The following is a 27224-nucleotide window of genomic DNA, read 5'->3' on the forward strand; positions in this document are numbered from 1 at the left end:
TGTTGGGTGCTCTGGATCCGTGGAACACATACAGGCCACCAACACTTAAAATAGTACAACACTATTTTATTAAACTAGAAGCTGTTGAACATACTTTCACTGTGGGTTAACACGATGTTAGATTAAACTAAAGACCTATGCCTGTCCTAACCAGTCTATGCACTCAGCACATGGTGAAGATCTGTGCTGTAAGCACTGTCCTTCAGAGAGGCTGCATCCCGAATGAGCGGGACCTCTGATGCCCTCTGTCTTTCTAGTGAGTGTGCTCTAACTGGTGATTGGCTGCGGTGTTGTGTGTGTTGATTGGTCTTGCTGTGTGTCCATTAATGTGTGTGCCTGCACCATGATGTACTGGTGTATATTATGACAGTTGCAATCACTGTGATTCCACTGGAATCACAGTTACCACAGCCCTTGAATGCTGACCATAGGAATGCTGGTCCTTAAACGTTTGGGAGGGCCGGGGGAAGGAGCCTGATTATCACAAGAGAGCCAATAAGGGTGCATTTCTCATACCCACGTGGCCAGAAACAATGCTAGGTATTGACAGCAGTTGTATTCAAGGGGAATTATGTGCGGTATGTGATTATACTCCAGCAACCTGGCATGCAGTGGCAAGAGTTTACAATTTGATCCCTGGATTCACAATTAATATTGAGCAGGTCAAGACAGACTCCAATTGATAGGGCACTTGAGGTTCATTTACAGGAATAGCCTATAATACCCAAACCTGAATGGAACATCCAAGGTTAAGCCCAAAAAACCTTGGGCGGGATTCTCTGATAATGGGGCTAAGTGTTGATGCCGTCGTAAATCCCGGAGTGTTTTACGACGGCGTCAACAAGCCCCATAGCGCACCGATTCTGCGGCCCACAAGGGGCCAGCACAGGTGCCACAAGAAGCACGGGGGAGCGGCCTGAGATCGGCAGCCGATACGCGAATCGCGTCATTGACGTGGCGCCACGACGCATTAAAATAACGCGACCCCCCCTCACACAGTTTTCAGTGTCTCTATTGTAATACATTTGTTTACCACTTGTTTATGTATATGTGGGTGAAGTTACTTGATCGTAAATGTACTTTAGTAATAACAAAATATATTTTATTTTGTGATAAAGCTTTAACCCCATGGTCAAATATTAATATTATATTTGCTGAGACAAGAATTGAAAGTGTATCAAGAATTTTATTGTTCTAACATCTAAAGTTCTACATAATAAGGGTAAAACTTAAGTAATGGTGCTACTTCATGTTTTTTTAAGAATTTCTATATAAATAAAATTGGTACATGGAATCATGAATTCTCAAAGCATTGTTGGTCTTAATATACTACACACTCTGTAGACACACTACAAGCTGCCAGAATGATAAGAGTACTTATTAAGGAGAGTTCCAAACCTCTTGATTGACAAAATTTGTGAATGGGTTAATAAAATCACTGACAACAGTGAATATTTGCTTCAGAACAGTGTACCTTGTTCTACAGTGCATGCACACTGTAGACCCTTAGATCTGCTTAGAATCTGTGTTAAAGTCATACTTAAGATGCTATTGAGAAAACCATATACGACAGCTGGTTTAATAGTTGCTACACCACGTGCTGTTTGGCTTGTAGTTCAGACTGTTGTTACTTTGCAATAGATACCAACTATTTTTAAATGAGTGCGGCTTTTTCAGAGTATTGGGTAGGAGAAGTGCAATGAATTGTTTAATCTTCATTTCCAACTACTTTAAAAACGATTCTGGTGCTTTGGTACAGTTGTGAAATGGTTCTTGGTCTTTGGGTGCTCTCTCACAAACAGACGTACATTCCAGCTGACGCTGGGAAGATGGCCGCCCGCCGTGCTGTCTCCCCCAGCCCCACGAGCCCTCCCCGACCCTGGAGGGCCTCTCCCCCACCCCACCCCCCTCCTCGTCCCTCAGCCACGGCAGTGCCTGTTTCGCCAGCCCCTCCCTCCTCCATGACTGGCTGACGATTGTTCATACCACATTAGAACCACGCTGGCGTGACCTCAGGTCTCGCCATCGGGACTCCGGCCCATCCGGGGCACGGTATCGTTGGGGGCCTGGAGAATCGCTCGTCAGGCCATCTCTCGCGATTCTCTGGGTCGTGTGGCACACGCCACGATCGCGCGGTTTTCGGGAGGTTGGAGGTTCGCACGGGCCATTCCGGCGTAAACACGTATTCTCCGAGCCGGCGCGGGCTTGGAGAATCCCCCCTCTTACATCTACTATTCACAGTACCCAGGTTTCAACAGAGAATTATTCACAATGGTAATTATATCTTGTAATTATACAGACAGTAGTATAACAATGATTTTATAACAAAGCTAATTCAGGAGTAATTTATTAAAGCTCGGTTCTTACTTGACAGGCCCCTGAACAAATCTTGCACTGTCACATGGGTTACTTACCTCGGCGACAATAAAACCTTTTGCAGCACCTCCTCTTGCAGATGTCGTAAACTGGCGTCATATCTGAGATGCACAATGAGATTTAACTCCATCCATCTCTCACAAGCCTGTACCAGCTTCTCTTGGTTATACTGCATCAGAAACAGCAAATTGACAGTTCACCCAAAAAAGCCCAGTAAACAACAGCCCCATCTAGAGCTCTGAGGGCCATACACAGTCATATGTAAAAAACAGAAATTCAAATGCGATTAGTTCCATGTAAACATATCTACATTTGTATTGCACGTAGCACATAGAGTTTTTAAAAACTTGAAGCACCTCAGAGACAGGCACCCGATATAACTTAGACATTAGAACAATGGGACACATGTGTCGAGATTGCATATTAGTTCTGCTGTGGAGGCTCTTGGAAGAAGAAGACTGATGGGTTTTTTAAAAAACTGTTTGATGCAATAGCCTGTGTTAAAGCTTATGGACCATGACGAAGGATATGGGGGTACTGTGCCTCCAGCTTGTTTAATGGTTTGATGCAAAGCCTGGCTCTAGTGTGGAGAGGCAGGCTAACTCTGTCCAGTGACGTGTGGAGTCTAACATCATGCAGCATTTGATGACTTGTGTCACATCTTCCACCGGCAGTTACAGCAGCTTCCATGGAATGTGAAAATGCTGCATTAGAAACTCAAACTGATTCCATTGTCAATCACTGTGGCTCCATAGCCCAAATTACTTACATTGCATTACTGGCATATTTCATGGAACAGCGAGGCGCTAGTCAAATCTCAGGCTGCTGCTACGGTTGCTCTGGGCTACTCGGTTGAAAAGGAATCAAGGATCAATAACTACTGCCCCTCTCCAGGCAGTGGTCACCCGAGGAGGACATCCAAACTGCCCTTAGATTCTCAACAACCATCTGCCTCACATGCCTTTTAGGTTGGACTTCTTGGAAGCGCCAGAGAAGGCAAAAACACTTACAGGATAATCACAGTGGATAAGCATGAGCATGAATAGTTTGATATTTGTAAGTGTTGTTGGTTGCCATGGTTTCATTGTCTTTGGTTTAGAAAAAGAGAGGTTATGCTAATTAGAAGTGTTTTTCATTGGGAAGAATTTGAAAGGATTGAGTGTGGATGATGGACCTCTTGATGGATCCTCAGTTCAGGAAGGTAAGGCACTTGGCAACAGAGCTCTGAAGTCCGATGGTGAAGGGCGTCCCCCCAAAGCAGCCTTCAATAAGTGGTGGTCACATGTGGGCACTCATTGGCTCCCCGGACCATGGGGATCTCAGCAATCCTATTGAATTGAGAACTCTCTGCCTCTGGACATTTCTGGCAATAGGGGATGATATATAGTCATTCCTCAGAAGGTGTGTAGCCGCCGCAACCTCCTCTATATGGAGGTGCGTGGATAATTGTGTTATGTGATTGATAACACTGATTTTATCAAAGAAAAAAAACAGTCACAGAAACAAGCGCCCTTCATTAACAATATCCAAACGTTTTTGTGAACTCGCGCCTCGTTTCGTAAAACAGTCTGACAGTTGATAGCTCCTGTCGACCCATTTAATTTTTGTTATTTCCCCTCTATCCAACATCTGCTTCAAACTTGCGATGTCTATCCGTAACCTCTTTTCATTGACACTTTTTGTAGAGTGCACATTTTCCCACAGGGATTTATTGTCAATGTGACAGTCAATAGGTATATTACCCAAATCCCCTAATCCCAAAATTTCTGTCAATATCATACTCATATAAAAGGCCATATCCACCGCCTCTACAAGGCTTAACGTCTCAGCAGCCAAAGTGCTTTTTCCCACTCTCCTTATTTTCTTTGTTTCCCACACAAGCAGGCAACATTTACCAATGTTCCCCAAAAGGAAAATTATAAAACCTCCTGCGCTTGAAACCCCATCACATAAATTTGTGTAGGACACATCACTATAAACTATGAGTTTCAAGTGCCTAAGGTCACCTAAAACCGGGAACTTCAAAACACACTCCTGCATTTTTAGTTTGGCCAACGCTTTATTTGCTCTTATTATGTCTTCCACTTTGGGATCATTCATTTTTGTACTCAACTCTAAGACATCAAAACTCACGTCCGGTCTAGTCTGTCTACCTAACCAGGTCAGTTGCCCAATTAAACTTCGCAGTTGCTCTTTTTCCATCTTTGAAACCATTGCATCTTTTTGTGAAACTCGGCCACGACTAATTGCTATTGGGCTGATGCTTTCCAAATAAGATTGCTGACGTAAAGTTGCCCATAACTTAGTCTGTCCAATTTCCAGTCCAATATATTTAAATGCACCGGAAGCCTGACTTCCAACCCTGAATTCTTTCCTCAAACCAGAGATTACAATAGCTTCAAAATCACTAGTCCCACTCCACAAAAAATCATCGACATGCATCATAAAAATGCCAGAAAGATTTCCTTTATAGTGCCAGTAAAACATTGCAGGATCTGCTTTCAACTGGCAACAGCCTAACTTTAACAAAACTGATCTTACCGAAAAATACCAGACTCTAGATGCATCATTTAATCCATATACACATTTGTTCAACTTCCAGAGTACCCCTTCTGTGTTAGCTGCTTCTTTAGGAGGACGGAGAAAAATGTCTCTCTGGAGCTGATGCCCCTGCAAAAAGGCAGCTTTTATTCTATAGATTTGCATTCCCATGCCTTTGTGGCTAATCGAGCCAAGAAGATCTTTAAAATAACCTTTCCTGCTGTAGGTGAATCTACCCTTAAATCCTGATCTTCTAAGTTTTCTTCAAATCCCCTTGCCACAAACCTGGCCTTTGCCTTATAAGTTCCATCCGGAAGAACCTTTTCCATGCAAATCCATCTGTGGGATAGAGCTCTTTGTCCCCTATCCGGTACTTCCGTGTATACCCCAAATTCACTCCAACTATGCAATTCTTGCTGTTTAGCTTCTTTGATAACTTTTTCATCTAATTTATTTGAAGCCACCAAAATCTCACATGCGTGTGGGCTTCTACTCCTATTAGTATTCGTAGTCTTACTCATGTTCCGAGATCTTGATAAACTACGTCCCCTCTCCCGCCTGGTATCTCGTTCTGTACTGCTACTGCTTGATCTTTCCCTTCTGCTGTGGGATGTCCTTTCAATAGTTCTCGACCTTTTCCTGCGGACCTGTTCACTATCCGATGTACTATCAGAACTGGCACTGCGTTTCTGTGCCCTCCATTTTTAAACTTTGTTTTCCCAATCCATTGTCTTGACTCCTTCCCCTGAATGCTGTACATTCAACCAATGTTTATACTTTCCAGTGGCTTTCCCTGCTCTACTAACAACAGTTGCATCCTTCCATTGACTAGACCCTTCAGGCAAGTATGTCACTTTTGTACCAACTTTTGGCAGTTGCCCTTTTGGAAAAATGGCCTGTTCTAATACATCAGAAGAGTTGTGTTCCTCCACAGAAACCCTGTCTATATCAGTTAATTGGTCCTCATAGTTCTGTAACACATGCATACCAGATGACTCTAGTTCCTCGTCATGTCTGTCTACTCGGTCTAAATTTGAAAATTTGTAATCTGTACCCATTATCCTTGATGAATGTACCCTAACAGTTTGATTACCATGTTGCAAAATAATTGTTTTGCCTTTGATCTTCCCTGGGCCTTTCCATTCATTATAATTGTCTCTCTTATAGTATACCATGCCTCCTTGCTGAAAAACGGCATCTGATGGCCGTACATTATGTCGAAAGCTCTGCGAATTCTTTCAGAGACTTCTGCTTCCAAAAAAGCTTTTCTACTGCTCTGTAATGCATTTAAATGTTCAGGAAAACCAGAGCTAATTGTAGTCCCCTCCCAAGCTGGAGGCTGGTCATCCAAAATGGAAGGAATTTTAGGATTTCTACCAAACACTAATTGATAAGGACTATAGCCCCCAACCATCAATGAATTCTTTGCATGTACTGCCCATGCTAAAGCTGAATTTAGCCTGCAATTTGGTCCATCTGGCAAAATTATCCAAAGCATGTCATCAATGACAGCATGATTTCTTTCACAGACACCATTACCAAATGGGCTTTCTGCAGCCATATTCATAACTCTGATATTCATGTTTTCACACATATCCCTAAACTCATCATTAGCAAATTCTCCCCCATTGTCCGTAAGGAATTTTGCCGGTGGACTCATTCCTGCCCCTATCCATTTTTCCACGATTTGATCCAGAATTACTCTCTATTCTTTACTTCGTACAATTGTTGATTGACTAAATCTGGTTGCTAAATCTACAAAATGCAAAATAAATATATTATTTGCTTTATCCCAGATCTTAAGGTCCATGGCAACAATATTGTTAAAATCCCCGGCCAAAGGTAGGGTTACTATCGGTCGTGCTGGTGTCCTTCTGTACTTCCTACAAATGTCACAGTGGTCACTAACCTGTTCTATCAGTTTAGTATAGTCGTCATCCCTTACCCCTGCACCCTTTAATAAATTTTTCAGCTTCCGAGGAGACAGATGTGCAAATTGCCTATGCAGTTTTGATACCACAAGCTTTTTATCAGCTGAAGTCCCATTTTCAACTGCCATTATCACATCCTTAACCCCTCTACTTGAAATATTATTTGTCAGTAATGGAATACAATTGTGTCCCGACTGTGTAAATTGTAAGGCCACCTTCTTTCCAAAAACTGTTGCCTTATCCTGTTCCATATCCAGTTTCATGTGTGCTTTCTTCATCGACGGTCTGCTCAGAAGCAAAGGTATCTCACTTGAAATGAAATGAAAAACTGAAAATCGCTTATTGTCACAAGTAGGCTTCAAATGAAGTTACTGTGAAAAGCCCCTAGTCGCCACATTCCGGTGCCTGTTCGGGGAGGCTGGTACTTGATACAACATCCGTGCTAATGAAATGATTCACTCCGGCAATATTGCAAGGATCACCATTCTTTTCAACGACTTCAGAGTATTATCATCCCCAAACCTGAAACTTGTGGAACTTTCAAATTCCTTAACCTTGTTACGATTTTCAGCATTCAAAGAGTCCAGGTAACATTTAAAAACATTTTTTTTAATGTTTTTATTCTCCATTTTCACATTTTCCTTCAAAATTTATACCCCACCCACAAACAGTAAATGGTGACAAATACAAAATCAATCCCCTTAACAATACCAACGATCCCATCCTCCCACCACCCCAAACAACGGCCCACCTGTCAATATATGCATCCAATAAAACAAACCCTCCCACGGTGGCAACAAAAAAAACAAAGGAGAAAAAGAAAAAGGAGTCCGGGACCGCCCATGGTCACCATTGACCTATAGAGTCCACTCCCTCCGCCCCCCCCCCTACACTCAACGCCCTCCAACCTCTGAAAGAATACCGTACATGATACCCAAGAGTTGTACCCCCCTCCGCCTCCCCCCAGTCTCCAACTCCTCCCGTCCACTGCCTCTTGTAAAACTCCTCCTCCTAAGCTCGGTTCCTTCCCCCCAACTTTCCACCCCGGATAGACCACTCGGACCCAGTTCTGCCAGGCTCCGATGGCCGCAGCCCGTCCCCCCCCACCTCACTCCCGTTCACTGGCCGGCTTAAACCTGCCAGCGTGGAGGCCCCTGCCCGTGTCCCTTTTCCCCTTGCCCGGCCCTAGGAAAGCCCAGAAATCCCCTTTTAGCACACAAACCCCGCGTATCCACCTACACCCCCAAAGAGCCCTCATTTCGAGTGAAAGTCCCATCACTTCCCTTGTCCAAATATATACAACATTGGCTCCTTTAGCCCGTACACCCACACGCAGTGAAACAAAAAAGAAGAAAATACAGTCATGAGGTTACATCGGCACAGGGCCATTTCTCAATTTCTCAGTTCTGCCACGGTCCTTCTGCCTTCGCAAACTCCTCCGCTGCTTTTGCCGTTCCAAAATAAAAGTCCCTGAGCTTGTAAGTCACCCTCAGCCTCGCTGGATATACAATGCCGCACTGCACCTTGCTAATGTACAGTGCCCTCTTCACCCGGTTGAAGGAAGCCCGTCTCCTCGCCAGCTCCACCGTAAAGTCCTGGTATATACGTATACCAGCTCCAGCCCACTAGTCCAGGTAACATTTTAACCAGTCAATTCCCCACACAGTAGATGTGCAGCCACTGTCCAATACAGCACAGTTGAAGGATTCCGCAACCAACACCCTCATTACCGGTGTAAAACTGCTTGTCAATAGCACTATCTTTTTCCTCTTCTGACTCTTCCGTGTCATGTGTCGCTTCAAACACTCTATCATAACGAGTTGGACAGTTGAAAGCAAATGGTATTGAGAGTCACATGGAAAACATCGATTTATCATGCCCCGTGCATTTCTGGGATTTATCTTCCTATTGTAGGTTCTAACTGGGTTTCTGTATTCATAATTTCCTTGTCTCGGTCTCCTTCTATAGTCTTGAGCCCTGTTCGTAGCCATACGATTTCGCCATCCTGTTAGTAGTGTATCTTCCATATTCTGCCTTATTGCAGTCTGACCTATTTGGGTCATCAGAGCCATTGGAATCGAATGTTTCCCCAGAAACTTTTTTAACATAGATTAACATAGAATTTACAGTGCAGAAGGAGGCCATTCGGCCCATCGAGACTGCACCGGCTCTTGGAAAGAGCACCCTACCCAAGGTCAACACCTCCACCCGATCCCCATAACCCAGTAACCCCACCCAACACTAAGGGCAATTTTGGACACTAAGGGCAATTTATCATGGCCAATCCACCTAACCTGCACATTTTTGGACTGTGGGAGGAAACCGGAGCACCCGGAGGAAACCCACGCACACATGGGGAGAATGTGCAGACTCCACACAGACAGTGACCCAAGCCGGAATCGAACCTGGGACCCTGGAGCTGTGAAGCAATTGTGCTATCCACAATGCTACCGTGCTGCTTTTGTCATCTGTTCGAATAAGGTATCCTTATCAGTAAACTTAACTCCTGTCAAAACCAGGAGCCTATCCATGTTGCTCGCTCTAGCATAGTCAAGTAATTTAAAGGCCAACACAGACTGTGGAAATTCCAGGTTGCGTTTCTGCAGCCTTTTATATAGTCTGCCAAATTCCATTACTTAGTCTTCCATGGAGATATCCTCCATTTTCTGGAAATTATCAAAATCCGACCATGCTTCATACGCACTTAACAAGTCGTCTTTCTTTTAAATTTTATCCATATAATGTAATAAAGTCTCCAGACCTTCTTCTGAGTCTAACTCTTCCAATTCCAGCTCAGAAAGCACTTTGTTTCGGATTTTACTGCCATATGGTAGAGAAAGAGCCAATGCCATACCTTGTTTTCTCTTTCCCAAAGCAGTTACCTTAGTCCACATAACTACTGCACTTCTCCATTGGTCGTACGATTCCCTTTCAGAAAATAAGGGAGGATAGTCATATCCAGCCATCTTTATCCTCGGTTCAGCCATGTATCTTTTTTTTTCTTTTCTCACTCACTCCTTGGTTTGATCTGGAAAAGTTATATCTTTCAACCCTTCACATTTACACAGCAACCATCCTCTGCTACCAATTGTTAGACATTTTAGTTGCTGTGATATGAAGAGTCTAAAGTTCTGTTCCTTTTTCACAAACACACATTTATTTCATTCCAACAGCCTTAGCACAAAACTCTAACTATACATCACCTGGCAGAGGCTACCTGAAGCCCGTTTACATATCAGTGTCAATTAATGGATATTTAACATAAATGAGACAACTAATTGCAATGTCTCTTAACCCATTACTTAACAACAGTTTGTGACCATGCTGTGCTAACCTGAATGACTGCAGAAAGTTTTTTTTCCTGCATCAAATGTAGAAAATGTCTGTATTTTATGTCATGCAGTTTTGCAGTGAAATTCATCTTTAGCTACCAAACTTCAAAATGAAGCCCTTTTGTTTGTCTGAAGTTGTTCAAGCTCCAAATTAAATAAGATACATTTTTGCTTTGTTGCGCATCAAATTATATATGATTAAAGCATATCTGAGCAATCTGGACACGTGGTAATATATATTTGTTCAGCAGTTGTCCACACAGTTTTTGTGAATTTGAACTTGATTGATTGGATTGCTCTTCATTTGGATGTGTCTGATTTTTCCACTCAGTATCTTGGCTTCATTATACTTACAAAGTTGAACTCCTTGAGAACACAGTATAAATCACAGTGCTTACATGTTATAACACATCGTGAATTTTAGGGACACAATTTTACACATCAGTAGACTGTGCAAGAAGCACAATCTAAAGAAAACATTCATGGGTAGATTTTCCAAGTTCTCATCTACCACCGGGACACATCAGGAATTTGTGTTACTGTACCTGTGATTTTCCCCATATACTGGCAACTGGTGAGGTGCAGTAATGAGATATCCAAAACTGCCAGCACAATATAATTCTGCAGTATAATAGGAGACCATTATAGTTACTTACCTTTGATGCAGCTCTATGGAAAAAACATACTGTGGTAACATTTATGTTATCCAGCATAACAGATACACACCTACAATAAAAACATATTGTTCAAATTAAATTACCACTACTAGCAAGATAACGGATCCTTTTACATCATAGCGTTTAAAGAAATTATAAATATCTTTGTATTACAACTTATCAGTTGCAGCTGCATATGCCCAACAACATAATGGAAACAGAACTCTCTGTGCCATTTCTTTTTGACATGTTCACACAGAGATGTTACTTATATCCAGAATGTAGCCGAGCTTTAGTAAGATTATGAGGATGTGGACGATAATTATACAAGTATAGACAGGAGGAGGAGAAAGTTTGCAAACATTTACAATGGCAAGAATTTTATTTGGCATATGCAACTATGGGGGGAGGGACGGGGGACGGTGCGGGATGTGGGGGAGAGAGGGAGTTTTTGCATTGAGACAATAAATGCATGAGATACTTTTTTAAAAGGGTTTAAGTAGGAGGAGAAAGGTCACAGTCTAGAGGTGCTGAACTCAGTGTTGAGTCCTGAGGACTGTAATGTGCCTAATCGGAAGTTGAGATGCCGCTCCTCCAGTTTGTGTTGAGCTTCACTGGAGCATTGCAGCAGGCCAGGGGCAGACATGTGGGCTGAGAACAAGGTGCTGAGTTAAAATGGTAAGCAAGTGAAAGGTTGGAGTCATGCTTGCAGATTGAGCAAAGGTGTCCCACAAAGCAGTCACCCAGTCTATGTTTAGTCTTCCCTAATGTATAGGAGACCGCATTGGGAGCAGTGAATACAGTCGAACAAGTTGAAGGAAGTGCAAGTGAAACGCAGCTTAACAATCTATCTACCGCTGCCTTAAAAAAATTCAATGACCCTGCCTCCAGACAAAGAGTTCCAAAGTCCATCATCATTGCATCAATGAACATTTTTTCCCCTTCAAATAGTGTTGCAAAAAAAGCCTTTGTGATTAAGAACTATTGCCATGCAATGTCAGAATGATTCAAGCCAAAATATTAGGTTTTAATATTCAGCCTTGTGTCGGTCAAAATGGGCCACAGGACTGAATTTTCTCAATCTTATTTAAGCTAAAATTTATGCTGGTTTCCATGTCGATATTGCCTATACAATGTAAGTCATCATTTCTTGAGAATGTCTTAAAAATATCCAGGGATGTAAAATGTGGCGTAAACAAGTAGAAACTGATGTGCACAATTGGGGCTGAGGGAAGGAACAATAAAATTCCAGCAATGTAAAAAACAAAACAAGGGCAGCACGGTGGCGCAGTGGTTAGCACTGCTGCCTCATGGCACCAAGGATCCGGCTTAGATCCTGGCCCCAGGTCACTGTCCGTGTGGAGTTTGCACATTCTCCCCGTGTCTGCGTGGGTCTCACCCCCACAACCCAAAGATGTGCAGAATAGGTGGATTGGCCATGCTAAGTTGCCCTTTAATTGGAAAAACTAAATAAATAAATAAATAAATAAAAAATAACATGAGAGCTAACATCATCATATTAAAGTTAATGAAAATTAAAGTTAGCCGCTATTAAGCCATTATCTATAGACATTGAGCACAGTATATGTTGGAAAATGTAATTGCAGATTTTCTCTTTTTACTGAATCAGACTCCGATGCCATTAAAAGAAAATATAGTCCTGAATTTTCCAAGCATTCACACCAGCCGGAACCTCCAATCCCGCTCATGGAGCACACCTGCTGCAGGTTTCTCAGCGGTAAGGGGTGCATTCAACAGAAACCCATTGACAATGGCGGGACCAGAAGATCCCACCACTGGCCAATGATAGGCCTCCTCTGCCATCCTGTAACACGCGGCGACGGATTGCGTAGAACATCCCGCTCACAGAAAGCAGTGTATTGTTCTCAGTCAGGAGAAATCTTTTTTTTTAATTTTGAAAAAAAAAGATAAAATGCAGTGATTGCGTATTGGGGAATGCAAAATCTTTTGCATACATTTATGCTGTTTTGGACTAGTGATACTGTAGGAAAGTCACTCTAAATGAGGGTGGAGCTATGTTGATAAGTGAAGTCGGCTTTTGGAAGCTGAAGGAGCATGCAAAGGTTCGAGAAGCTAATACCAAGTAAACTATATTGAAGACGGGACTTTCAATCCAAAGTTTGGACAGAGAACTTGATGCTGAATAGGGTATTTTGAAATAAAGTAAATATTTAAAGGAACAAAAGGCCTGGTCAATAATCCAACCAGGTAACCACCCCTGAAAAATAGATTAAAGTAGGAGACTTTAGGAAAGTACAGTGCAGTAGGCAGTGGAAAGGAATTCTCAGGGAAACTTTGGTCAAACACTCCTGAGGAGTTCTGGAAGACTAAAAGACTGAGGCACCGAGAGGAGAAGTTGAGGAAAAAAAACCTCTGCCCAATCTAGTCCAGGTCGTTTGGAATATAGGACATTCAGTGCACAAGGAGGCCATTCAGCCCATTGAGTCTGCATCAACCCACTTAAGTCCTCCACCCTATCCCCCAAACCAAATAACCCCTCCTAACCATTTTGGACACTAAGGACAATTTAGCATGGCCATTCCACCTAACCTGCATGCCTTTGGACTGTGGGAGGAAACCGGAGCATCCGGAGGAAACCCACGCAGACACGGGGAGAACATGCAGACTCTGCACAGACAGTGACCCAGCGGGGAATCGAACCTGGGTCCCTGGAGCTGTGAAGCCACAGTGCTAACCATTATGCTGCCGTGCTAGCCCATGTGAGGGACGACTCTGAAGGAAGGGTCATGTCACCCACTAGTCCAATCAGGGATGGGCATTGGAAATTAATTTGGACATGTTGGGACTTGTCCCAGCCATTGGACCCTTAAGCCAAGCATGGGAAGTCCATTTTAAATATTTGTTTATATTGGAATAAATTGGTGTTTCTTATAAGTTAACTGGTGGAGCCAATTTTTGAAGTTATTGCAAGAATAAATCTGTTATTGCAAATTTCCTCACTGTTACTACCTGGATGGGAGGAGTATGCAGTTCACCTAGCTCCAGTACGCCACAGGTCGCACCACCAGTTTAAAAGTTTAGTCCCCTTTTCAAAATGGCCAATATTGTAATGAAGAGTGGTATTCTCAGTTTGAAATGTGAGGTGATGGGCAGCTTTGGTGGTACCTTTCCGGTTAGCCAAAACAACAGGATCCTGCGCCAAACTCTGGAACCTCATTAATTATCCACAAGCGAGTTGCAGGCTGAAAGGTGATTCAACTGCCACACTCATATCAATTTTGCCAGTCCACCTTTCTTCACCAGACCATGCAGGATGTCAACAACCCTGAGGAAAAAGGCTATCAGCCTCAAGAAGAAGTATGTTCCTCGATTCAACTGCCCCCCCCCCCCCCCCGAGCCAATGACCAGCGAGGTGCCCATGCCGCACTTGGACCTCTACCCAATGCATCTGGTCTCTGTGCATCCCCTTCCAGTATCTTTTTTAACTCCCTTGTTTGTGATCTTTTAATGCAGCCTCATCGGGGTCCAGATTCCTCCTCTAGGTCTTCCCTCTTCCTTCCATTCATCCACCTCCTTGCCCCTCTGCCTGCCAACCTGAGCCCTCGCCCTTTCCCCACTCTCCTTGCACAGCCCTCGTTCCACATTGCCCCTCTTGTCTTCATCAGGCCACACCTCCTTTGGCCTCACCTCACACTCCACCCCAGTCAAACGTTGGACCTTTGTTGTGGTGGCTACATGAGTCCCGCAGCACAGTGCTGTCCTGATAGAAACTGGTGTGTGGCACTGGGAGGAAGGAGACCCTTGTACTCCCCAACCACTATACTGATCTGACCCAGTGACACAAGAGGGTCCATGCAGCACGGTGCTGTCCATGAAGACCATCTCAGCATGGAGATGGAGGCAGGAACCAGTCTGCCCCCACAGAGTGGTCAATAGTACATAAGTAGCGGTGCAGCACTATGACAGAAATGTTTTGGTCACTCATCATGAAGTCTCTGGTGAACTGAGGACCACCTTGTGCACACCACGCCACTCTTTATCAACCGGGGACTGGATTCGTCAATCCTTCAGCCGCGCATTTCCCGGCAGTGCACCGTTTGCTCGTGGTGGGATTCTCTACTCCCGCCGCTTGTCAATGGGACTTTCCATTGAATCCACCCCATGTCCCGGGAAATCATTGGGCGGGATGCACTTCCGGCAGGCACAGAGAATCCCAACGGCCAGAGAATTCCAGCGCAGCTTTCAGACCAACGTAATTTCGCACTAACATGACGCAAGATTGGAAGGCCTGACGGGACACCGGCAGGCAGCTGATTTAATGAGCACTCTGGAAATGCAAATTAATGTAAATAGGATTCACACCACCAGCCAGTGGGAAGATTGACTCACCACTGGGAGAATTGCATCGTGATATTACCAATTTCCAATTTTTTTGGCTCCCATTAGATTCTCCTCTCCCGCCCGTCACCAAACATTCCGGGGGCAGGATGGGAGAATTCTGCCCAAGTCTAGTAGGATTCTATATCAGATAAGTGGATGTTCAACTAGGCTTGGATTTATTTTCAGAAGTCAGAATGACTTTTAGCTACAACCACAAATGCACCACAATTTTAGGCAAGCATTGCATTTGTCACGACAAGAACTATAGCCTGTTCTCAAAATTCTACCTGTAATACAATTATACATACTTGTGAAACAAGGTCATGAATTTCAGAACTGAAGCAGCAGCAAAGACACTCAGAATATATTCTGGTTCCACATATGGTTCATCATAATACAGATTTCCCAGTGCAGTTGCAAAACCTATCCGGACAAAATATAAAGTACCAAAACAGAAAAAAGATTCATTATATTATACAGTATTTCAGTTACATGCTTGGAATGTACTTTTCTGCTCAAGCTTGCCTATCAGGCTTGCCAAGAATAATAATTGATTTTGTACTCTATCTTATGGTTTCAAGTAGATTAGTTCAACCAAGAATAAGTCATTGTACATCCTACCTTCAACGGAAACCCCTCAGTTTGTTGTATTATTTTGTCATGTAGGCTGGGTTCCCAAAACCTCTATTATAAATGAGTATGGAATGTTGTTTTGCCCATGATGTTATTGGTAGGACTGAGAGTCGTACAGTCCTTGTGGAGTCAAAGTCCAGATCTAAGCTCTGCAGTCCTGCCATATCCAGCCGTGAATGGTGGTGGACAATTAAACAACTCATTGGAGGAGGAGGCTCCTCAAATATCCCCATCCTCAATGATGGAGGAACCCAGCACATCAAATCAAAAGACAAGACTGCAGAGAATGCATTTGCAACAATCTTCAGCCAGAAATGCCGAGTGGATGATCCATCTCAGTCTCCTCTAGAGGTCCCCAGCATCACAAAGGCCCATCTTCAGGCAATCCGATTCACTCCCCTTGATGTCAAGAAACAGCTGGAGGCACTGGACAGTGCGGGATGGGAGGGGGCGTGGGGAAGTGGAGATAGAGGTTTAGTGGTAATGTCACTGGACTAGTAATCTCGGAGCCCAGGTTAATGTTCTTGTGACACGGGTTCAAATCCCACCACAGCAGCTGGTGGAACTTAAATTCAATTAATAATCTGGAATAGAAAAGCTAGTCTCAGTAATGGTGACCATGAAAATATCATTGATTGTTGTAAATATCCAGCTGGTTCACGAATGTCCTTTAGGGAAGGAAATCTGCCATCCTTACCTGGTCTACATGTGACTCCAAACCCACAACAATGTGATTGACTCTTCCTTCTGAAATGGCCAAGCAAACCACCCAGCTTAAGGGCAATTAGGCATGGGGAACAAATGCTGGCTTTGCCAGTGATGCCCACATCCCATGGAAGAATGAAAAAAAAGCTATAGATCCTGACAACATTCTAGTAATAGTACTGAAGACTTGTGCTCCAGTACTAACTGCATTCCTGGCCACGAAGAACTCAATAGATGAGATGAGGGTGACTACACTTGACATCAAGGCACCATTTGGCCAAGTGTGGCATCAAGGACCCCTGGCAAAACTGAAGTCAGTGGGATTCAGGGGGCATACATAGCACAACAGAGCTGGTGGTGGTCAATCATCCCAGTTCCAGGACGTTGCTGCAGGAGTTCTTCAGGGCAGTGTCCTACAACCAACACTCGTCAGCAGCTGCTTCATCAATGGCCTTTCCTCCATCAAAAGGTTAGAAGTGGGGAGGTTTGTAAATGATTGCACAATGTCCAGCACCATTTGTAACTCCTCAGATACTGAAGCAGTCCATATTCAAATGCAACAAGATCTGGATAACTGGGATGATAAGTGGCAAATAATATTCATGCCACACAAAAGCAGTGACCACCTTCCATTAACAGGCAATGGCATAACGATCACTGAATCCCCCCATGATTAACATCCTGGTGATTATCATTGACCAGGTAAAAAACTGGACCAGCCATATAAATACTGTGGCTGTAAGGGCCGAGCAGAGACTGGGAATTCTGCAGAGAGTAACTCACCTCCCAAAGCCTTCCCAACATCTACAAGGCATCATTCAGGAGTGTAATGGAATAGCCTCCATTTGATTGGATAGCCTCCATTTGTAATCGAATAGCCTCCATTGATTGCAGCAACAACACTCAAGAAGTTCAACACTATCCAGGACAAAGCATCCTCCTGCTTGATTGGCATCTCATCCACCACTTCAAGATTCACTCCCCCCGCCACTGCTATTGTGTACCATGTGCAAGTTGCAATGCACCAAGTCACAAAGGCTCCTTTAACAGCATGTTTCAAACCCGCAACTCTTACCATCCCATAGAATGTGGAGATGCCGGCGTTGGACTGGGGTGAGCACAGTAAGAAGTTTTACAACACCAGGTTAAAGTCCAACAGGTTTGTTTCGATGTCACTAGCTTTCAGAGCGCTGCTCATGGGAACACCATCACCTGCAAGTTCCTCTCTAGGCCACACACCAGCCTTACTGGGAACTATATTGCCATTCCTTCACTGTCGCAGTCAAAATCCTGGAACCTACGTGACATGGACCACAGCAGTTCAAGATAGTGGCACAACACCAACTTCTGAAGGGCAATTGGAGATGGGCAACAAATGGAAGCCTAGCCAGCTATGCTCACATCCTGCGAAAGAATTAAGAAAAATCTAGAGATAGAAACAATAATGGCGGTGGTACAGTGGTATGCAATCTGGAGGGAGTGGCCTGGGAGTCTTAAACATTGACTTCAGGCCCCATGAGTCTCATTGCATCAAGTCCAACATAGCCAAAGATACCTCCTGCTATTAACACCTACTACTCTCCCTCAACTGGTTAATCCGTATTCTCCCACATTGCATTTTTGTAAGAAGCAATGAAGGTAGGATGTGCACAGAATGTACTGTAGGTGGGAGACTTCATTGCCAACTGTGGCTTGCAGTCTCCCCACTGTGTGCCAAGTTAGCTGAGTCTGAAAGAACATAACTGTCAGACATGTAAAGTAAAGTCATCTTTATTGTCACAAGTAGGCTTACATTAACACTGCAATTAAGTTACTGTGAAAAGCCCCTAGTTGCCACATTCCTGCACCTGCTCGGGTACACAGAGGGAGAATTCAGAATGTCCAAATTACCTAACAGCACATCTTTCGGGACTTGTGGGAGGAAACCGGAGCGCCTGGAGGACACGGGGAGGACGTGCAGGCTCCACAGTGACCCAAGCTGGGAATTGAACCTGGGACCTTGGAGCTGTGAAGCAACAGTGCTACCCACTGTGCTACCGTGCTGTCACAGCTCTTGCGCATTCGGTGAAAGATCTAGCATGAGGTGAGTAACCTACATCACCTCGGCTTCACCAATCTATCTGTCACAAATATGTCTATTCATAATGGTATTAGTAAGTGTGACCACTGCACAGGTGCTTTCAAGATGTGTGGGATTTACCGGCTGTTAATACGCTGGCAGGAAATTCCGGTCCCAAGCCGGCGCACGGGTTTCCCGGCGATGAGGGGAACTGTCAACGGGAATTCCTGTGACAATGGTAGATCCCGCTGGTGGGCCACCTCCGCCGCCAAGAAACACGCAGTGGGCTGGTGAGAAAATCCTGCCCAAAGGTACATCTTCACACTGAGGATACCTTACATCATGTTGCCTGACATGACTGCAGAATCGACTGACAGCAGTGATGCATGATCAATTACAATTAAAGACGAGGTAGTAACATAACTGAAGGCGTTAATAGACTAGAACTGTTCCCCAGCAGCTTCGGTACAGAATGAGGGCTGCTGGGACAGCACCGGTTCTTATACCCCGCCTGTCAGGGCGGAGCTACATACCAAACAGCCAATGGTAAACTCCTAGGTTTACCCAATGGTCTACAGCCTCTCGGGTACTGCAATACCTGATAATACCACATTCACCCCCTGTTTAAAAAAGAGTCCGGTGGGGGTGGTGGCCAGTGGTTACAATTGCATCTAACATGGTATGATCAGATATGGAGGTACCGTGATACCTCCTTACAGGGTTGTCGAGAATATTTACAAGCGTGGAAGATATAGACAGTGTGCTAATTTACAGCTACAGTTACATTGAAGCAATCAGTCGGTCGGGTGGCCTGGTCGGCCTCCTGGATCGTCCGGGCTTCGGTGGTGATTCTGGTGGGTGTCCGGGCGTCTGCGACTCCGGGAGCGTGGCTTCGGCCTCCATGGCAGCTTTGTCATCCCTAGACGACGCTGGTGGGGCAAACGGTTGACATGAGAGGAGGGCGCCTGTAGGGGGCATCGGTGGGTGGGAGGGCCTAGGCAGGAGCAGCGGGAGGACAGACCATCCTGTGAGGTGCTGTGGAGGGGGAGGGGGGGTGGGGGTAATGGTTCGGGTGCGCGTGGGGTTCCGGCGGGCGCCAGGTCCCGAAGGGAGACTATATCTTGCCGGCTGTCAGGGAACACCACGTAGGCATACTGGGGGTTAGCATGCAGCAGGTGGACCCTCTCGACCAACGGGTCCGACTTGTGCGCCCGCACGTGCTTCCGAAGCAGGATGGGTCCAGGTGTTGCTAGCCAGGTTGGGAGCGAGGTCCCGGAGGTGGACTTCCTGGGGAAGACAAGGAGACGTTCATGAGGTGTCTGGTTGGTAGTTGTACAGAGCAGAGACCGGATGGTGTGGAGGGCCTCCGGGAGGACTTCTTGCCAGCGGGAGACTAGGAGATTCCTGGATCATAGGGCCAGTGGAACGGTCTTCCCTCTCTACCTGCCCATTTCCCCGGGGGTTGTAACCCCAAAGATGTGCAGGTTAGGTGGATTGGCCATGATAAATTTCCATTAGTGTCCAAAAAAGTTAGGTGGGGTTACTGGGTAACAGGGATAGGATGGAGGCGCGGGCTTAAGTAGAGTGCTCTTTACAAGAGCCGGTGCAGACTCGATGTGCCGAATGGTCTTCTGCACTATAAATTCTATGATCTATGATCTCTGGTGTCCTACCACATCCAGTTGTGGATGCTAGTGCACAACTAAACAATTAACCAGAGCAGTAATGTTCCCAGCCTGAATGATGATGGAGCCCAGCACCTGAGTGCAGAAGTCAACACTGAAGCATTTGAAACCACTTTCAGCCAAAATGTGCTGAGTGGATGATCCAACTCAACCTCTTCCTGACTGTCACAGAAGCCTGTTCTCAGCTAACTTTATTCAACAGCCCAAACAAAATCGTGGCAAAAGTGCTGAAGACTTGGGCTCCAGAACTAACTGCACTTCTAGCCAAGCTATTCCAGTATGGCTTCAGCACTGGCATCTACCCAACAAAGTGGAAGATTTCCGTTGCATGTCTTGTCCACGAAAAGTAGGACAGATCAAATTGATCAAGTATCACCCCATCAGACAGAGGAGGAGTGCACAATTTACCATTGAGAGTATAAATTCAAAGAGAGCGTCAGAATTTTACTGCATTTATTTCTAACTATCGATTAGACGTTCATAAAAGCATAGAAAATGGGAGCAGATGTTCGACCCATTAATCCTGCTCTGTTGTTCAATGTGATCGTAAGGCCAAAAGACAGAGGAGCAGAATTAGGCCATTCGGCCCATCGAGTATGCTCCACCATTCAATCATGGCTGATTCTCTATCTCAATGGCATACTCCTACTCTCTCCCCATAGCATTTGACACCTTTAGAATCCAGCAGTCTATCTATTTATTTATTTAATAATTCAGTGACGTGGTCTCCACAGCTTTCTATGGTGGAGAATTTCACATGTTCACCACCCTCTGGAATGAAGAAATTCCTCCTCATCTCTGTCCTAAATGGCCTACCCCATATCTTGAAACTCTGATCACCAGCCATCATCCCTGCATCCAGTCTGTCCAGCCCTGTCGGAATGCTGTACATTTCACTGAGATCCCCTCTCTTTCTTCAAAACTCCAGTGAATACAGGCGGAGTCGGCCCAATCTCTCCTCATACACTACAAAGCCCAAAATAAATTAAACACAATGTCCCAAGGGTTGATAACACTTATAATTACCTTCTTGAGTAACAAATGGGTCTTTCACATCAAGCTTCAAACTGATTATTCTCTTCAGATTTCTAGTGTTCAGTGGGACCCAGTGGTTCTCCCTATCATGCACGTTGCACAAGTTGCAGCTTTTTAACTTTTGAAGTTGGGATTCACAACATTCACCCTCAGGCCCACAATAATATAGGCTACCTAGAAATAAATTACTACATTACATGAAACATTACCAGCAAGCAAAATAAAATTTCCTAAATTTAATGAAAAATATTAATATTAAATGTATTACAAATCTTCCAATAGGCAAGAATAAAGCAGGCTCTGTAAACAAAGAACTGGGAATATTTTCGATCGAACAATAATTGATTTGTTGCCTGTCATCTTACACTGCAACAGTGGCTACATTCCAAAAGCACTTCATTGGCTGTAAAATGGGTTTGACTATGTTACGGTTGTGAAAAGCACGATGTGTGTGCAAATCTTTCTTTCTGACCTGTCTTATGAAAGGCTGCATTGTTCTCATTTACTCTAAACATAGAATTTACAGTGCAGAAGGAGGCCATCTGGCCCATCGAGCTTGCACCGGCCCTTGGAAAGAGCACCCCACTTAAGCCCACAACTCCGCCCCATACCCGTAACCCAGCAACCCCACCCAACCTCTTTGGACACTAAGGGGCAATATAGCATGTCCAATCCACCTAACTTGCACGTCTTCGGACTGTGGGAGGAAACCGGAGCTCTCAGAGGAAACCCACGCAAACACGAGGAGAACGTGCAGACTCCGCACAGACAGTTACCCAGAGGGGAATCGAACCTGGGACCCTGGCACTGTGAAGCCAGGATCACTTTTCAAGCTTTCCTCTGCTCCTGGGCTCTTCTCACCAGCTTGAAAATCGAGACTGAGTGGGAAACAACCCTTAAGTATTCTTTCGTTGGCCACTTAAGGTCATAAATTGGGTCAAGGGCTGGGTGGGGGAACACCTTAGGCCTCCCCTATCCCACCATATAACAGTGCAGAGGTGGGGTGGGCCAAAGCCCAGTGAGAAAACCATCCAAAGAATTTTATGACCTCAACCCCCACTCACCCCCCACCACTGATAAACCTGCCAGCTGGGGAATGTAAAATTCTACTTTTTCAGGCAGGTTTGCAACATTTGCAGTTGTTTGTTACTTTTGCTTATACCAGAAATAACATTGCGGTAAAGAAAATTAAACTATATTTATTTGTGTTCTCACCTGTTGGACAGGTATCTGGTGCTTCTTTGAGCTTGTTCCTGAAATACTCTGACTGATCTGATGTAATTAATAGTTCATACAACACTTCTGATTTGGGTAGAAAATGACTGTGTAACTCCCACAAAGTATTCATGCTCTCCAGGATCACATCTGAAAAAATAAGGTCATCATCCATATGAAAAAAGAACTCACCACAAAGAAGAGGCGAAGAATTGATGTCCTAAATTATGTTAGAAAGCTATGCTATAATAATCACTGACATTCTTGAAGATGTCAGTCACAAATTACAAATAGAAAAATCGAATAAAGTGGCACCATAACTTTCTCCATATCTAAACCAAATCAACATACTTTTGATACGATGGGGAGATGTTGGACTGGGGTGAGCACAGTAAGAAGTCTTACAACACTAGGGTAAAGTCCAACAGGTTTGTTTCAAATCACTAGCTCTGAAAGCTAGTGATTTGAAACAAACCTGTTGGACTTTAACCTGGTGTTGTAAGACTTTTTACTGTACTTTTGATACAATTAAATTCAGACCAGCTGGTGTTTGTGGCACCAGTACAAAACTTGGCCCAAAAATTGGACGGGTAATAATCAAGCATAAACCACCCATCTATTTTTTCAATAACTTTTCTCAATATACCTTGTTATTCCTGATTGGGAAACTAACACTCTGAATTTCCACATCAATTACTCTTAAAATTGTCAGGATTAGTCTACTAACCACTATGATAAAAACCACAAGTAAGTTAACCATTTCCATTCTAACGTTTTAAATGTAAACTTAATATATGCTAATGATAGATATAACTGCATGGTAATTGAATAAAATCAACCTGTGGGTATGCTATCTCTCAGCCTCCTTGAATAACAACATGAGAATTCCTTGGGTTTAATTGCTTCAGGCACCCTATAGATAAGCAAGAAACAGGAGTTATCAAGAGAAGGAATTACTGTAAAAATGTGCCATTAAAATATACTAGATACTGTAGTCATCATATTAAGATAAATGTTATGGACAGTGGGCTGGATTCTCTGCCGTCCATCGCCGGTAGTGGAGTTTCCGATGCGGCAGAGAATCCAGCAGAAAGCACTGAACTATCTTTGATGCGATCCAAGAGCTGTTAATCATAGCTAGATGTTTATATACACAACATGTGGTTAGTTTCATAGTTGACTACTTGAAATCCACTCGAATGTGAAAGGAAACGAGAGTAAACAATCCAGACAGCTGGCTATGTGTGCAAACTGTCAATCACAACCTAGTAAAATCAATTTCACATTGATATGAATGAAAACATTGCAGATCAAAGATCTGAGGAACATTGAATCCAGTTGATGTGGTTTTCTCTTTCTGGGCATTTATAGGTGGTGCTTTCTCTGCCTGAGCCAGCAGATGTATTGCACAGGTGAGTTTCAAAGCAGTGATTGTTTACGCTGTCTCTGTCTGGACTGCTGGGCTCTCTTAGCGTCCAGGCTGGAGTCTCTGTAATGGGAGCTTCCAGGCAGAGGGACGGGGGACGGGGGGGGGGGGGGGGGGGGGGGGGTACTCAGGTGTCTCTCTTATGCGGGGGGAACTCTGGTGGGCATCTACATTATGTGGGGGGGGGGGGTCTCTGGTGCCGGTGTCTCTTATTGAAGCCGTACAATACAGAAGGAAACCATTCATCCCATTGAGTCTGCACTGACCCTCTGAAAGAGCATCCTACCTAGGCCCATGCCCCCAACCTATCCCTGTGACCCAGTAACCTTTTGGACACTAAGGGGCAATTTAGCATGGCGTATCCACCTAACCTGCCATCTTTGGACTGTGGGAGGAAACCGGAGCACACAGAGGAAGCCCATGAAGACACAAGGTGGACATGCAAACTCCACACATACAGTCACCCAAGGCTAGAATTGAACCCAGGTCCCAGGCGCTGTGAGGTAGCAGTGCTAAGCACTGTGGCCACCGTGCCGTCCATAGGGATGGTGGGCGGGTCTCTGGTGGGGGTCTCTCAATGGGCCCCTCTGTAATGGGGTCTTTGGTAGGGGTGTAGGGTCACCCTCATACTGTGAATTGCATTGCGGGGGAGGGGGTGACGGGAGGATAAGGGGGCCAGCTGCTGGAACTTTCAATCAGGCTCCCCACTCACAATGATAGCTGGATTTGCAATGGAATCGCAATCCCCGCTATGCATAAATGGCAATGGATACTGAATCACCTCTGGATTTACGCTCTCATTGGGAATGCAAAACTGAGGAGATTCACCTCCGGCGGGAGAGCACAGGGCTGGATTCTCCGATTTTGAGGCTATGTCCGGAGGAAGTGTCTGGTTTTAAGACAAAAAAGTTCGCGCCACCCTGAACTGATGCTCCGACCAATGAGGGGTTGGCAGCCACACCATGTAAATTGCATGGCCTTCCTGATTTAAACGCCTGGAGAATTGCCGGGTCCGTGGCCGTGCATGTGCACAGAGACGACCTGCAGCGGTTGCGTTGTACAACATGGTGTCGGTCGCGCACACACCCAGCCTGCTCGATACTGCCCCCCTGGATAACCCCTCGACAACTCCTGACCACCCCCCACCAGTCCCCCCCAGCTCTCGCTGAAGCCGCCCCGGGCAGCATCACGACATCCCCCCCACGCCGTACAATTCGGAATCTGAATGAGTTCCAGCGCAGTTGGGAACTCGGCCCATGGGGAGCGGAGCATCGGGGGACGTCCTTTAGGTAACGTCCCGAGGTGGTCCCAACAGCGTGCGGCGTACTCCACGATTACGCTGTTTTGGAGGGGGTGGAGCATGCCAAAACAGGCACCGCCCCCGATTTGGTTATAAACAGGGATTCTCTGCCCAATCGCCGATTACGATATGGGCGTCGGGCAATGGAGAATCCTGCCCATAGTCTCCCAAACAGAGAATTCCAGAGCATGTGTATCACAGCTATATTGGCACGGTAGCACAGTGGATAGCACTGTTGCTTCACAGTGCCAGTGTCCCGGGTTCGATTCTCGCTTGGGTCACAGTCTGTACGGAGTCTGCACGTTCTCCCTGTGTCTGCGTGGGTTTCCTTCGGGTGGTCCAGTTTCCTCTCACAAGTCCCAAAAGGCGTGCTGTTAGGTGAATTGGACAATCTGAATTCTCCCTTCGTGTGGCGACTAGGGGCTTTTCACAGTAACTTCATTGCAGTGTCAATGTAAGCCTACTTGTGACAATAATGAAGATTGTTGTTACTGGAAAATATCCCAGAAAACCAATCTCAAGCACTTCGGACATGAGGCAAAGATGGGATAACAGCAACACAAACATGCTTCAGAACATTTTCCCTCAAGGAAGCTTACTTTAAGAAAACATTAGCTTGTCCAATATCTCTGGCAGTCGTAAACTCTCCAGTGTGGCTGGTAGAGAAAATAACTGGGAATAAGAATCATCTCAAGTAATATTTGTGAAGTTTTTGTATATTCTTAAAATAAATGTCATAATGAAAGATGTGGTTGGAACACTCAATGGGCTTATTATTGTTAAATAAGAGGTATTAGATAGGCTGTCACCAGGACAGGATGAGATGGATAAATGCATCCATGCATACCAAGAGAAGTGAGTGTCAAAATTGCAAAGGCACTGGCCATAATTGTGCAATTCTCCTCAGATACAGGGGGTGGTGCCAGAGGATCGGAGAATCGCAAATGTTACACCCTTGTTCAAGAAAGAGTCGAAGGATGAACCCAAAGCTACAGATCTTTCAGCTAAATCTCGATTGTGCTTTTAGAAACAATAATTTGGCACAGAGGTAGCAAAGTTCCCAAATTAACTCGGGCAAATCTGGATTAATTAAGGAAAGCCGGCATGGATTTGTTGAGGGACAATCACGTTTAATTAGTTTGATTGAGTTCTTTGATGAGGTAACCCTGTGGATGGACGAGGGTAATGCAGCTAATGTGGTGCATGTGGACATCCAAAAGGAATTTAATAAAGCGCCACATAACAGCGCCACATAACATGAGCAATTTTTGAACTTGTGGAATAAAAAGGACAGTTGCAGCATCAAATGAAATTGAGTGACTGACAGAAAAAAGAAAATTGTGGTGAATGGTTGTTCTTCTATGAAGGATGCTTTATATAAATTTAGAATATAGTAATGATAGCCATAACTGCAGTGGGTCAGAGTTAAGACCCTTGCTTTTCTTGACATATATTAATGTCCCAAGGCCCATGTGTTCACGGCACAATCTCAAATTTGCAGATTACACAAAACTTAGAACATAAAAATGTAAGAAACAGGATCAGGATAAGCCATTTGGCCCCTCAGCACTTCTCCACCATTCAATAAAATCATGGCTAATCTGATTGTAGACTCAACTGTACTTACCTACCTTCCCTGCATAACTCTTGACATGTCAATCAAACATTTGTCAATTAGAAATATGTATAACTCAGCCTTGAATATATTCAATGGCCCAGCCTCCACTGCTCAGCGAGGAAGAGACTTCTAAACACTAATGACTCTTTGAGAGATCGTTTCTCCTCACCTCTGTCTTAAATGGAAGACCTTGGGCTGGATTCTCTGCCGTCGTGATGCTCTGTTTTGCCGGCAGCCCGGGGATTTCCCGACAGCGTGGGGCTGCCTCACAATGGGAAACCGCATTGACGAGCCGGCGAAAATGAGCATCCCGCCGGCGTGTTGAACCAGAAACCTGGCACGGCGGGACG

At 44.8% G+C, this 27224-nt stretch overlaps 1 protein-coding gene across 6 annotated transcripts in view; it reads right to left on the reverse strand.

The window, feature by feature from the left end:
* btbd16 (BTB (POZ) domain containing 16) overlaps positions 1-27224 on the reverse strand; it is a 193668-nt gene that overhangs the window by 128134 nt on the left and 38310 nt on the right. For 4 of the 6 annotated variants that reach the window (XM_072479309.1, XM_072479308.1, XM_072479306.1 and 1 more), the window contains exons 5-10: positions 23370-23443; positions 22531-22680; positions 21307-21489; positions 15507-15621; positions 10837-10906; positions 2415-2545 (exon numbers count right to left, since the gene is read on the reverse strand). In XM_072479309.1, coding sequence (XP_072335410.1) covers positions 2415-2545; positions 10837-10906; positions 15507-15621; positions 21307-21489; positions 22531-22680; positions 23370-23443 — 723 coding nt within the window. Of the gene's footprint in view, positions 1-2414; positions 2546-10836; positions 10907-15506; positions 15622-21306; positions 21490-22530; positions 22681-23369; positions 23444-27224 lie in introns of those variants that run through there. The other 2 variants (XM_072479307.1, XM_072479310.1) reach the window with 2 other exon arrangements.

The sequence above is a fragment of the Scyliorhinus torazame genome, chromosome 16, assembly GCF_047496885.1.
Source record: "Scyliorhinus torazame isolate Kashiwa2021f chromosome 16, sScyTor2.1, whole genome shotgun sequence".
NCBI classification, from domain to species: domain Eukaryota; kingdom Metazoa; phylum Chordata; class Chondrichthyes; order Carcharhiniformes; family Scyliorhinidae; genus Scyliorhinus; species Scyliorhinus torazame.